Source organism: Kogia breviceps, chromosome 10, assembly GCF_026419965.1.
Source record: "Kogia breviceps isolate mKogBre1 chromosome 10, mKogBre1 haplotype 1, whole genome shotgun sequence".
NCBI lineage: Eukaryota > Metazoa > Chordata > Mammalia > Artiodactyla > Physeteridae > Kogia > Kogia breviceps.
The window spans coordinates 94,064,020-94,078,970 of record NC_081319.1 but is presented as its reverse complement, the minus strand read 5'-3'; the positions used below and the strand labels follow the sequence as shown (position 1 = coordinate 94,078,970).

The following is a 14,951-nucleotide window of genomic DNA, read 5'->3' as shown; positions in this document are numbered from 1 at the left end:
GGCTTATTAGAAAAAGCAACAAAACAAACGAGGCATTAAAATCTCTAAAATACTCCTCATAGGGGCTTCACTGGTGGCGCAGTGGTTGGGAGGCTGCCTGCTAATGCAAGGGAAGGAGGTTCGAGCCCTGGTCTGGGAGGATCCCACATGCCGCGGAGCAACGGGGCCCGTGAGCCACACTACTGAGCCTGCGCGTCTGGAGCCTGTGCTCCGCAACAAGAGAGGCCGCGAGAAGTGAGAGGCCCGCGCACCGGATGAAGAGCGGCCCCCGCTTACCACAAATGGAGAAAGCCCTCGCACAGAGGCGAAGACCCAACACAGCCGTAAAATTAAATAAATAAATAAAAGAAATGCATTTCCATTAAAAAAAAAAAACACCTCGTAGCCAAAGCAAAGTCTACACTGGATGATCCTGAGTAATGAAGTTAAGTTCAAGGATTACAGGAGTAAATCTTTAAACCTGGACTGGTTAAAATGATTGGATTTTTTTTCTCCTCAAGAACTAACGGTTCTTCATTTGGCAAACATGGCAAAAAGGAAACAAAAACAAAACACCCCACAATAACAACAAAAACACTATCAAAATGTCACTGAGATCTAGAATACATACTCAATTTGGGGGCCAAAAGTAAATTCAATTCAATACTATACACATATCAAGCACATCCAATTTGTAAGGTACTGTGAATATAATTAGCTTTTCAAATTCTACAATCCTAACTCAGAACTCATTTGTAATGGAAAAAGAATTCCTATATATCTTCTCACCAATTTGTAATATCATAATAACCAGAGACACCTCTCCTTATAAATACTATATAGCCTTCCTTCTTATATAATGCTCTCTATTCCTATTAGTTTACTTGACTTTTGACTTCAGTTCTATTCAGCTGCTTTTTGTTTGTTTGTTTGTTTTTGCTGCACCACACTGTGTTGCTTGCAGGATCTTAGTTACCCAAACAGGGACTGAACCCAGGCCCTCAGCCGTGAAAGCAGAGTCCTAACGACTAGACCACCAGGGAATTCCCCCAACTCTCTCTTCACATTACCCTCTCCTAAATAGTAGTATTCAGATTATAAAATCTCTTTTCTCATGTAAACTTTACCGGATTGCTAACTATAAATATCAAACATAACCCATCTTCAGTTTTAAGGTTCTGAGGTCCTATTCTCCCAGAATACACTGCTGTGTTGATTTCTGTCTGTTCTTTTGGCTGCCTTTATTTTGTTGAAGCTTGTCACTGACCCTTAGTTTTCTTCCAGGGGTCTGTGAACTCTCTCCTTACCCACTCAACTCCCATGTCACTAGTGTCTCCACACTTTCTGGAAATCTCATTTCATATAGATTCCTTAATCAGTTTCCCCCTGCTCCATCCAAGCCCAAGTGAAGAACAAGGGCTAAGAACCCAAGACTTCATATGAGACTTAAAGAATATCTAAGTATAAAAAAATCTTAAACACTAAATAGTAAAAACCTAGATGCTATTCTAATCTTTCAGTTAGTTCCAGCTTTTTAATATATCCATTCTAACATTACTTATTTTAACAATGCATCTCTATTATAAAATATTCAAATTCTATTGCAGTTATACTGAATCTAGTTTCAATAATCTGAATTTAACCGAAGCTATTATTTGTCACATTTTACAACCTACAGATAATCATTTAGCAGCCAACTTTCTCCTAACCACCCAGTCCAGATCTTTCTAGCCACACAAAATCCATTCCTTATACTTTTCATTTCTCTTCTCAGCATCAAGAGATTAACTCAAAAAACATGAGCATAGAGGGACTTCCCTGGTGGTGCAGTGGTTAAGAACCCGCCTGCCAATGCAGGGGACACGGGTTTGAGTCCTAGTCTGGGAAGATCCCACATGCTGTGGAACAACTAAGCCCATGTGCCACAACTACTGAGCCTGTGCTCTAGAACCCGCAAGGCACAACTACTGAGCCCGCGCTCCGCAACAAAGAGAAGCCACCGCAATGAACAGTAGCCCCCACTCGCTGCAACAAAGACCCAACGCAGCCAAAAATAAAATTAATTAATTAATTTTTAAAAAACATGAGCATAATAGTTATTGTAGCTAATAAAATTTTAAATTACAACTGGCCACAATTTTCAACGTCCTTTAAGACTCTAACACTAATTCAGAAAGGAGAAACATGACCTGGCTTAGTCTCTTATTTTTAAAGATCTACATTATAGAGATGGTATTAATAGATAATTAACAGTAATCAAACAACAAGGACAAGAAAAGGAGTCCCTAAGAGACCTTTCAAACTAGCAATAGGAGACACAATAAAAGCCTACAGCAATTTAATCCACTAAAAGTTATCTACAAGATATTGTCACTTTCCTTTCACAATCTGTTTGAAAACTGGGTGTAAAAGTTTATTCTTTAAGTCACAAGCAAAGGGGCAGGGAAACTGAAATATCTTTAGACAAAACAGGTGTTCTACCATCCTTTTTCCAATAGTAAACAGAGTAAATTGTATCTGGTGGCAAGACTTTCAACTGGGCTTAGCAACACAGCAGAATCCTTTAAAAATATATTACAGAGAGGGCGGAGTTAAGATGGCATACTAGGAGGATGCAGAATTCGCGTCTCCTCACAACTAGGGCACCTACCAGGCACCGGTGGGGGACCATGGACACCTGAGGGGATGGGAGGAACCCCCAGCAACCAGGTAGGACGGGGGGGTGTGGGGGGAGTGAAGGGGGAGGGGAAGTAGAGGTGGGACAGGACTGGTGCCCCTGAGGGGCGGCTGGGGGAGGGGAAGGGATCCCACACCCGAAGAGGGAAATTGGGGAACCAGTGGGAGGTCAGAGGATCAAACAGAAGCGTGGCCAGGTTTCCCCTGCCCACTTGGGCCCCCGGGAGCCTGCTGAGATCCTGGGCCTGATGCTCTGCCCACCGAGGCCCCCTCCAGCAGCACAGGTCCTGAAGGAGTGGGAGGGAGGGAAGGGGGAGCAAAAGTAAAGGCCGGAACTCTGGGACCAGCACCCCTGAGGTGTGGCTGAGGGAGGGGAGGGGCTCCTACAGCAACGGGACCCACACACAGTTAGGGGTCCAGCAACGACAGGGGAGACGCTGGGGGAGAGGCGCAAAGGAATGGAAGGGAACAGGGCCGTGCTCTCCCTGTCCACTTGGGCACCAGGACGCCTGCTGGGCTCCTGGAGCTAATCATCTGCCCTCAGAGCCTCCCTCCTGCCGCACAGAGCCCAAGCCCCACCCCTGCCCCCCCCACCCAGGGCCCCACCTCTACCCTCAGAGATCCCCTCTGAGACCCCTTCCAACGTGCTGGGCCTAAACCCCTCCCACACACCATTAACCAGGGCCCTAGGAACTCCACACTCTGGAGGCCCTCCTTTGCACATGTTGCCTCTCCCCTTCCGAGCAGGTCCTAAGCAGAGGCCCCGCCCCACACTTGAACAGTCACCCTGCCTAGGCCCTGCCCAACGCTAAACGCTCCTGACTCAGTTCCACCACCACCCCCACCCCACCACCCCCAAACTCCGCCAAGCTTTTTTTGACTCCCATAGCCAAGGCTTTTTTACTTTCATTTTTCCTCTTTTAGATTGGGGTTCTGTTTTACCTTGTTGAAGCATTGTTCTGATTCTTTTATATTTTTATTTTCCCTAATAAATCTTTTATTCTTCCAATTTTATTTTATTCTTTATACCTTACTGTTCTCTCCTTTTAGCTTGTTTCTGCCCCCCCCTTTTTTTCTTTTTTTCTCTTGTAGTTTTATTTTACCTTGTTACAGTTGTTTCAACTACAGTTTTATTTTTCCTAATATATTTTTTATCTTTCTAATTTTATTTTCTTTTTTATTCTTTGATACTGTACTGCTTTTTTTTTTCTTTCTTTCTTTTTTTTTTTTTTTTTTACCCTGCCACAAAGCTTGCAGGATCTTGGTTCCCAGGCCAGAGATTAGGGCTGAGCTCCTGTGGTGGGAGCTCTGAGTCCAAACCACCAACAGAGAACCTCAGACACCAGGGAATATCAATCGGGGTGAGGCCTCCTGGAAGTCCTCATCTCAGCATCAAGAACTACCTCTATCCAACTGCCTGCAAACTCACCCGCTAGATTTCTCAGGCCAAACAACCAGTAGGACAGGAATACAGCACCACCCCCCAAAAGAAGAAACAACTAAAAAATACATTACAGACTAAGGAGCAAGGTAAAAACCTATGAACACAAAATAGGCAACCTACCCCCCCCAAAAAAAATTCAGAGTAATGACAGTAAAGATGATCCAAGATCTTGGCAACAGAATGGAGAAAATACAAGACACACTTAACAAGGGTCTAGAAGAACTAAAGAGCAAACAAACAGTGATGAACAACACAATAAATGAAATTCATTTAAAATTCTCTAGAAGGAACCAATAGCAGAATAACTGAGGCAGAAGAACGGATAAGTGACCTGGAAGATAAAAGAGCAGAAATGACTACTGCAGTGCAGAATAAAAAAAAAAGAAAAGAATTGAGGACAGTCTCAGAGACCTCTTGGACAACACTAAACAAACCAACATTCAAACTACAGGGGTCCGAGAAGAAGAAAATAAAGGGTCTGAGAAAATATTTGAAGAGATTATAGTTGAAAACTTCCCTAACATGGGAAAGGAAATAGTCAATCAAGTCCAGGAAGCGCAGAGTCCCATACAGGATAAATCCAAGAAGCAGCATGCCAAGACACATATTAATCAAACTATCAGAAATTAAATACAAAGAAAAAATATTAAGAGCAGCAAGGGAAAAGCAACAAATAACATACAAGGGAATCCCCATAAGGTTAACAGCTGATCTTTCAGCAGAAACTCTGCAAGCCAGAAGGGAGTGGCAGGACATATTTAAAGTGATGAAGGAGAAAAACCTACAACCAAGATTACTCTACCCAGCAAGGATCTCATTCAGATTTGATGGAGAAATTAAAACCTTTACAGATAAGCAGAAGTTAAGAGAATTCACCACCACCAAAAGAGCTCTACAACAAATGCTAAAGGAACTTCTCTAGGCAGGAATCACAAGAGAAGGAAAAGACCTACTATAACAAACCCAAAACATTAAGAAAATGGTAATAGGAACATACATGTCGATAATCTCCTTAAATGTAAATGGATTAAATGCTGCAACCAAAAGACATAGATTGGCTGAATGGATACAAAAACAAGACCCATACATCTGCTGTCTACAAGAGACCCACTTCAGACCTAGGGACACATACAGACTGAAAGTGAGTGTTTGGAAAAACATATTCCATGCAAATGGAAATCAAAAGAAAGCTGGAGTAGCAATTCTCGTAACAGACAAAATAGACTAAAATAAATACCATTACAAGACACAAAGAAGGATACGACATAATGATCAAGGGATCGATTCAAGAAGAAGGTATAACAACTGTAAATATTTATGCACCCAACATAGGAGCACCTCAATACATAAGGCAAATGCTAACAGCATAAAAGGGGAAATCGACAGTAACACAATAACAGTAGGGGACTTTAACACCCCACTTTCACCAATGGATAGATCAACCAAAATGAAAATAAGGAAACACAGGCTTCAAATGATACATTAACCAAGATGGACTTAAAACGATATTTATAGGACATTCCATCCCAAAACAATAGAATACACTTTCTTCTCAAGTGCTCATGGTACATTCTCCAGGAGAGATCATATCTTGGGTCGCAAAGCAAGCCTTGGTAAATTTAAGAAAACTGAAATCATATCAAGTTTCTCTTCTGACCACAATGCTATGAGACTAGTTATCAACAAAAGGAAAAAAACTGTAAAAAACACATACACGTGGAGGCTAAACAACACAATACTAAATAACCAAGAGATCACTGAAGAAATCAAAGAGGAAATTAAAAAATACCTAGAAACAAATGACAAGGAAAACACAATGACCCAAAACGTATGGGATGCAGCAAAAACAGTTCTAAGAGGGAAGTTTATAGCAATACAATCCTACCTCAAGAAACAAGAAAAGGGCTTCCCTGGTGGCGGAGTGGTTGAGAGTCCGCCTGCCGATGCAGGGGACACAGGTTCGTGCCCCAGTCCAGGAAGATCCCACATGCCACGGAGCGGCTGGGCCTGTGAGCCATGGCCGCTGAGCCTGCGCATCCCGAGCCTGTGCTCTGTCACGGGAGAGGCCACAACAGTGAGAGGCCCACGTACCGCAAAAAAAAAAAAAAAAAAAAAACAAGAAAAATCTCAAACAACCTAACCTTACACTTAGAGCAATTAGAGAAAGAAGAACAAAAACACCAAGTTGGCAGAAGGAAAGAAATCATAGAGATCAGATCAGAAATAAATGAAAAAGAAATGAAAGAAACAATTGCAAAGATAAATAAAACTAAAAGCTGGTTCTTTGAGAAGATAAGCAAAATTGATAAACCATTAGCCAGACTCATCAAGAAGAAAAAGGGAGAAGACTCAAATCAATAGAATTAGAAATGAAAAAAGGCAAGTAACAACTGACACTGCAGAAATACAAAGGATCATGAGAGATTACTACAAGCAACTATATGCCAATAAAGTGGACAACCTGGAATTCTTAGAAAAGCACAACCTTCCAAAACTGAACCAGGAAGAAATAGAAAACATAAACAAACCAAGCACAAGCACTGAAATTGGAACTGTGATTTAAAATCTTCCAACAAACAACAGCCCAGGACCAGATGGCTTCAAAGGCAAATTCTATCAAACATTTAGAGAAGAGCTAACGCCTATCCTTCTCAAACTCTTCCATAATATAGCAGAGGGAGGAACACTCCCAAACTCATTCTATGAGGCCACCATCACCCTGATACCAAAACCAGGCAAAGACGTCACAAAGAAAGAAAACTACAGGCCAATATCACTGATGAATGTAGATGCAAACATCAACAAAAACTAGCAAACAGAATCCAGCAGCACATTAAAAGGATCATACACCATGATCAAGTGGGGTTTATCCCAGGAATGCAAGGATTCTTCAGTATACGCAATGTGATACAGCATATTAACAAACTGAAGGATAAAAACCATACGATCACCTCAATAGATGCAGAAAAAGCTTTTGACAAAATTCAACACCCATTTATGATAAAAAACTCTCCAGAAAGTAGGCATAGAGGGAACCTACGTCAACATAATAAATGCCATATATGACAAACCCAGAGCCAACACTGATCTTAAGGGTGAAACACTGAAACCATTTCCTCTAAGATCAGGAACAAGACAAGGTTGCCCACTCTCACCACTATTATGCAACATAGTTTTGGAAGTTTTAGCCACAGCAATCAGAGAGGAAAAAGAAATAAAAGAAATCCAAATCGGAAAAGAAAAATTAAAACTGTCACTGTTTGCAGATGACATGACACTATACACAGAGAATCCTAAAGATGCTAACAGAAAACTACTAGAGCTAATCAATGAATACGGTAGAGTAGCATGATACAAAATTAAAGCACAGGGGCTTCCCTGGTGGCAGAGTGGTTAAGAACCTGCCCGCCAATGCAGGGGACACGGGTTCAAGCCCTGGTCCGGGAAGATCCCACATGCTGCAGACCAACTAAGCCTCTGAGACACAACTACTGAGCCTGTGATCTAGAGCCCATGTTCTGCAACAAGAGAAGCCACAGCAATGAGAAGCCCGTGCACCACAACGAAGAGTAGCCTCCACTCGCTGCAACCAGAGAAAGCCCACGTGCAGTAACGAAGACCTAAAGCAGCCAAAAATACAAATTAATTAATTTTTAAAAATTAATGCACAGAATCTCTTGCATTCCTATACACTAATGTTGAAAAATCTGAAAAGGAAATTAAGGAAACACTCCCATTTACCACTGCAACAAAAAGAATAAAATACCTAGGAATAAACCTACCTAAGGAGATAAAACACCTGTATGCAGAAAACTATAAGACACTGATGAAAGAAATTAAAGATGATACAAACAAATGGAGAGATATACAATGTACTTGGATTGGAAGAATCAACATTGTGAAAATGACTATACTACCCAAAGCAATCTACAGATTCAATGCAATCCCTATCAAATTACCACTGCTATTTTTCACAGAACTAGAACAAAAAATTTCACAATTTATATGGAAACATAAAAGACCCTGAATAGCCAAAGCAATCTTGAGAAAGAAAAATGGAGCTGGAGGATCAGGCTCCTGTACTTCAGACTATACTACAAAGCTACAGTAATCAAGACAGTCTGGTACTGGCACAAAAACAGAAATATAGATCGATGGAACAGGATAGAAAGCCCAGAGATAAACCCACACACATATGGCCACCTTATCTTTGATAAAGTAGACAAGAGTATACAGTGGAGAAAAGACAGCCTCTTCAATAAGTGGTGCTGAGAACACTGGACAGCTACATATAAAAGGATGAAATTAGAACATTTCCTAACATCATACACAAAAATAAACTAAAAATGGATTAAAGACCTAAATGTAAGGCCAGACACTATAAAACTGTTAAGGGAAAACACAGGCAGAACATTCTATGACATAAATCACAGCAAGATCCTTTTTGACCCACCTCCTAGAGTAATGGAAATAAAAACAAAAATAAACAAATGGGACCTAATGAAACTTAAAAGCTTTTGCACAGCAAAGGGAACCATAAACAAGATGAAGACAGCCCTCAGAATGGGAGAAAATATTTGCAAATGAAGCAACTGACAAAGGACTAATCTCCAAAATATACAAGCAGCTCATGCAGCTCAGTATCAAAAAAATAAAAACCCAATCAAAAATGGGCAGAAGACCTAAATAGACATTTCTCCAAAGAAGATACAGATTGTCAACAAATACATGAAAAGATGCTCAACATCACTAATCATTAGAGAAATGCAAATCAAAACTACAATGAGGTAGCACCTCACACCAGTCAGAATGGCCATCATCAAAAAATCTACAAACAATAAATGCTACAGAGGGTGTGGAGAAAAGGCAACCCTCTTGCACTGTTGGTGAGAATGTAAATTGATACAGCCACTATGGAGAACAGTATGGAGGTTCCTTAAAAAACTAAAAGTAGAGCTACCATGATCTCGCAATCCCACTACTGGGCATATACCCTGAGAAAACTGTAATTCAAAAAGAGTTATGTACCACAATGTTCATTGCAGCACTATTTACAATAGCCAGGACATGGAAGCAACCTAATTGTCCATCGACAGATGAATGGATAAAGAAGATTTGGCACATATATACGATGGACTATTACTAAGCCATAAAAAGAAATGAAATTGCGTTATTTGTAGTGAGGTGGATGGATCTACAGTCTGTCTTACAGAGTGAAGTAAGTCAGAAAGAGAAAAAGAAATACCGTATGCTAAATATATACATGAAATCTAAAAAAAAAAAAAAAAAGGTTCTAATGAACCTAGGGGCAGGACAGGAATATAGCCGCAGACGTAGAGAATGTACTGAGGACACATGGAGGGGGAAGGGGAAGCTGCGACAAAGTGAGAGAGTGGCATGGACATATATACATTACCAAATGTAAAATAGACAGCTAGTGGGAAGCAGCTACATAGCACAGGGAAATCACTCTGTGACCACCTAGAGGGGTGGGATAGCAAGTGTGGGAGGGAGGCGCAAGAGGGAGGGGATATGGGGATATATGTATACATATAGCTGATTTACCCTGTTATACAGCAGAAACTAACACAACATTGTAAAGCAAATATAGTCCAGTAAAAATCTTTAAAAAAAACAAAAACAGATATTTAAAAGAAATATATGTGTGTGTGTGTATATATATATTATATAAAACAACCATGACCATTAGCCAAGTAGCTACAAATAAAACATTTTTGAAAATACAAGGTCATCACATCTTTGCAATAATATTCTGTGCCTAATGAAATGGTTTTAGTTAATGACATCAGACAATTCTGCTTCAAGTAATAGGTAACTGACTCATCAAAGGACTTTCCAGGAAATGGAGACAACCCCTGGGCTTTTTTGTCATTATCTGAAAAACTGGTGAGTAAATTGATAAACTATAACACACAAGGGCCTCTCATCACAAACAAAAATACCTACTATGCATTAAATAATTTAACACTTGGATTTATTTTCCTATACACTTAAATGACTGGCATTTCTAAGGGGAACATGTTAAAAATAATGTTATTTTTATGTAGTTTAAGGTAGTTTAAAGGTTTGGCCTCATCACTCAGAAAACAAGTTTTTAAATCTAGTACAAACCTACAAAAGATTGAACTTTGGTACGTAAAAGAAAAATACCTCTACTAAGAGGCAGCAAAATTCAGACAATAAAACATTTAAATCAAAAGGTTCTACTTAATCACAACAATTTCAAATGAGTCCTTACTCTATATGCCAGGCTCTGTTCTAAGAGCTTTCCTTACATTATCTCATTTAACCCCTCCCAACAATTCCTACTTTACAGATGAGTAAATTAAGCAGAGAGAACTTGTCCAAGTTCTGGCAGAACAGGGATTCAAACCCAGAGGCTCTGACTGTATTACAGCACATTTTTTTCCTATCAACTATTTCCATTTCTATTTTCACTAACAGTATTAATTAAATATCTAGGATAAAGCAAATAAAGATAAAATAAAAGTCACAACTACTCAGCGACTTGTGGAATGAGTTAAGTATTCAGCCATTAAATATCCCTCCTTTTCAAAACTGAGAACACTCTTTTGCCATCAGAATCCAAGAAGGACATAGTTATTTGGGACAAAGTATCATATAGAAGCTACCAAAACAACAAAAAAACTACACTATCCTATAAACCAAGATTAGGCAAACCATGGTCTGTGGGCCAAATTCAGCCCTCAGCCTGTTTTCATACAGGCGGCAAAGCCGAGAATCATTTTTACATTTTTTAAAGGGTTATAAAAACAAAACAAAGAAGCTGCAGCAACAAAACCTAAAAGATTTACTATATGGTCCTTTACAGAAAACGTTTGCAGACTCCTGATTTAAGCTACTCAATAGATAAAGGGGTTTCCTCCCCCGCTTTTAAAAAAACAGCTAAATGCAGAAACTGACTTGTAAGACAAACTGCATCTAGGAAGATAAAATGAGTGGATTCCCTTAGCTCCAAACCAGAAGACAAAACCTCTGAAGCACACCCCCCAAAAAAGGGCAAAAATAAGTAGTTCCCCTCTCACCAGGAGGTGGCAGTAGATTCTTCCAGAGGCAAGGTTCTGGTTTGCCCATGGGCTCAAGATTTTTGTGGTGGCTATTAAGAAAAGCAGCTTGACCTCTCCAGAGCTGACTTTCTGGGCCTGACAATCTGCACAAAAAGGAAAGGGGAAAGGAGACTGAACAGGTGACAAGAACTAAGCACATCCTCTTTACTGACCTGTTCACTCCCACTAGAAAAATGATACCATTTCCTAAATGCATCTGGGCTGAGTTAGGGGGTACCAAAGAAGGCAAGTGAAAATGATCAGCTTAATCATTTGGTGCTGTTCTTCATTTTTGCTTCTACAATTCTTAAGTTACTACCCTTCAGTTAGTTGAATAAGACAATGGATTTTTGTCTCCACAACTTGAAGCAAGATGCCATTTTAAAGATCAAAAGTTAATAGGAAAAAAATGTGAACTTTAGATATACCTCAGCAGAGCTAAACCAGAATAAGTCAAAACAGGAAATTACAAGTCAGTTGAACACATGCGAAAGTACTGTCGCAAGTACTGCGTGACTGCACAAGCCAGTTGGCCTGACAAGCAATGGCAAACATCCATTAACCAACAGCGCCAGACCGCTCGTTCTTCTTTCAAGCCTGTACTACACAACCCCAAAACTTCATTTTTGCCCAGAAACCACTGGACATTTAATCAAAATACATGAGTACAAAACATGCCATGTCATGAAGCTCCTTGCTATTCATGATGACTCAGCAGTTGCTGCAAAACAGAGTGGTGGCAGCCTAGGACAGTTGACAGCAAGCAGGTAGTCTACACGTTCACAGAAGTTCCAGTGAGGATTAAAGAAAGTCCTTATTTTAAGATTTTTTTTAAAAAAAATCTTTAAAGTATTCTTTTGCATATTCCTGGATACTTTTCTTTGGTAGTATCTGCCAATATTAATACCTGCAGTGTTGATTAACAAACCCCCAAACACCTTTGATCCAATTCAAAAGGTAAAAATGTACTTTCTTTGTCAATTAAATGGGTGGGGCCAAAAGCTGAAAGTACTTTAGATAGGGGGAAATGATAAACTATCAGGTTTTAAAACAAAACCACACAGTCTGAAATCATACCAGCTCTAAGACAATTTGGATCATAGGTGTTACGTTAAGGCATCATCTCCCCCAAATTAGATTTTTATCTAAGTACATTTAAAAATAAGGTGTAATTTTTGGCTTTTGCCACTCAGAATATATGAGCTCCTTTCTAAACTCTCCAGACCATCCAATGATCTGTATTTACAATTTTCTTTATGTAGTAACTTTCTTTTGAGGAGATCTACGAAAGCACTCAAAGACATTTATTCTTCAGGAAAAACAGAAAGCATGTGTGTTTAACTTCCACTCAACCAAAGGATTAGGTTAAATGGCCAGGCTTGTGACCTGAATTCTCATCCTAAATCTGCCTGCAAGTACCCCTGCTCCTCACAAAGGAATCTGAAAACCAAGCTCTTTTGGTATATATCCGGGGGAAAAAAGGTAAAAGTAAGGCCAAGACCTGTAACCATAAGGAGAGAGCTACCTAATATTATAAACCACAGTTTTTACTATTAAGAAATTTCTCTGAAATCTTTTAAAATTCTGTTTTTAATGATACAGTTTAACACCAGCACCAAACAAACATGTGAAAGTGTTCAATACTCATCATCATCCAAAATAAGGCAATCTAGGAAGTCTACCCTTAACAGTAAGCGACAAGTTATCAGACCCTTTTGCTATACCTTTGTGCTTTTTATAGGTTTAAGACCCACACTTACTTCTATCTTAGTATCCCTGAAAAGAGTTACAGGTGACTTTTATTAGAATATTCTTAACATATTCCTACTCAATCCCCATAACAAGTAAAATTTTAAAAACGGAGTTGTCTCAGAATCAAAAGTCTCAGTTACAATTAGGATAAACTCCTTTTCGTAATTTCAAACACCCACGAGTGCACAGGGTGCTTAGATTATAAGACCACCAACATTCCTGGAGTGTCAAAAGTACCTAAACTTCTAGAATACACCCCGTAACATTAAAATAGTTTGTGCGTGAGATCAGACCTGGAGTCCCGGTCAGCTGTGCAGAATGGCCAATTCCAGCTTCCAAAATAAAAGGGGGGGTGGGGTGGCGGGGGGGCGATTGGACAAAAGTGGGGAGGAAAGAGTCTCGCGACGGAAAAGAGACGTAAGTGTGGAGAGGGACTTTCAAAATGCCCCAGTGCCACTAACTATAAGCCGGTTAAGAAACAAACAAACAAAACAAAATCGAGGCCAGTGTTCTCAGGTCGGGGAGGGACACACCGGGAGATAGAGAATTAATTAATCGCGTTGTAAGTTATTCCACTTTCCGCGCTAACAGCGCCCCCGACAACCCTCGGGTGCCCCGGAGGCACATTCCTCCGGGCAGCCCCCTCCCCACACACGCTAAGACGCGGGAGACCAGCAAACAGCAGACGTAGGGGCCTCCAGCCACATCTTTTTCCTTCTCCCTCGAGCGGACGTGAGTAATACCCCCAAACCCCCAATCCCCGCCAAAAAACGTAAGAATTCTAGGCCCAGCGTGGCCTACGATTTCTGTTCCCGCCCTGCGCCGGTCGGGGGAAAGCCCCAGGCGGAGAGAGCTGAGGAAAGGCGGCCGAACCACACGTGTGCGCCGCAGGATTGGCCCGTCTCAGCCCACTTCCCGTCGCCGCCCCAGCGGCCAGAGCTCCCGCCGCCTCGCTTGGGCCTCCGCTCAGGCCCTCCCGTCCGCTCCACGTGCGGCGCCGGGGCCCCTCGCCACCCGTCCACTCCCGCCCAGTTCCCGACCCGCTAGGCCCCCACGGCGCCGGGGTCCCGTACCTGGTGCTGTTGTCGCCCCTGCTGGTAAGGTTTAATTGGCCCCTGGTGGCAACGCCGAGTCCGGATCTTGCCGCCACCGCCCCCTCCTATGCCTCCAGCTCCCGAGGCCATGGCGTGAGCCTCCGCGGCTTCCCCCTCCGGGGCGGGAGAGGCAGAGACGGCCTTAGAGCCCCCCCCGCCCGGCCCCAGCCCAAAAGTACGCACGCGCTGCCCACACAGCGGGGCACAGGCACACCGGGAATCGCGGGGCTGCGAGCAGGAGCGGAGAGAGAACGCGCGCTGGCGGCAGGGAAGGGGGTGGCGGCGACAGAGGCCGAGGAGCTGGCTCCGGTCCGGCAGCCTCCCGCGGACCCCCGCCTCTGTGTATGTCACCGTCTCTATGGAGATTCCCCCGCAGAGGACAGTGCGAGCGGCTCCAGGCGCTGCTTAGGCCTAACTCGACCGCCGGCTGATGGGGATTCTTCTTCCGTCGCCCTAGCCGTAGCTGCCGCAGTTGAAGCCGCCGGCGCCGCCCGCCTACCCCTCCCCTTTGCGCACAGCGCCCGCCCAGCCGTCGTCGTCGTCCCTGCAGTCGCCGCTGTTGCGTCTATTGCCGCTGCTAAGGCCGCCGCTGCAGTCGTGAGCCAGAAGGTCGTCACTCGTCAGCGCCCGACGAGTTTGCATCATCACGCTGCGACCGGGTGATAGGCAAGGAGGAAGGAAGGGCGGGTCGAGCCCGCGCTCGGCTGCGCGGGCCGCTGGGAAACGTAGTTCAGCGGAAGAAGGCGAATTCTCTGGACGCGGAAGGAGATGGGCGGTTCGCCGCAGAGGCACAAAGCCAGGGGTTCCGTTCGCTTTATTGCTCGTCGCTGCAAACGTAGACTTCGAAAGAGGCGTTTAGCACAAAAAGAGTAACCTCCTTCCCAGTCGCCTTCTCCCCGTGGTTGGTAAAGCGGGCAG

The 14,951-nt window shown here is 42.6% G+C and overlaps 1 protein-coding gene across 2 annotated transcripts in view; it reads right to left on the bottom strand.

Moving 5' to 3' along the window:
* Positions 1–14,667, bottom strand: part of NUP153 (nucleoporin 153) — a 76,308-nt gene extending 61,641 nt beyond the window's left edge. For both annotated transcript variants that reach the window (XM_059076767.2, XM_067006727.1), the window contains exon 1: positions 14,013–14,667. In XM_059076767.2, coding sequence (XP_058932750.1) covers positions 14,013–14,123 — 111 coding nt within the window. In that variant the 5' untranslated portion in view covers positions 14,124–14,667. The remainder of the gene's footprint in view (positions 1–14,012) is intronic.
* Between the last annotated feature and the right edge of the window lie 284 nt (positions 14,668–14,951).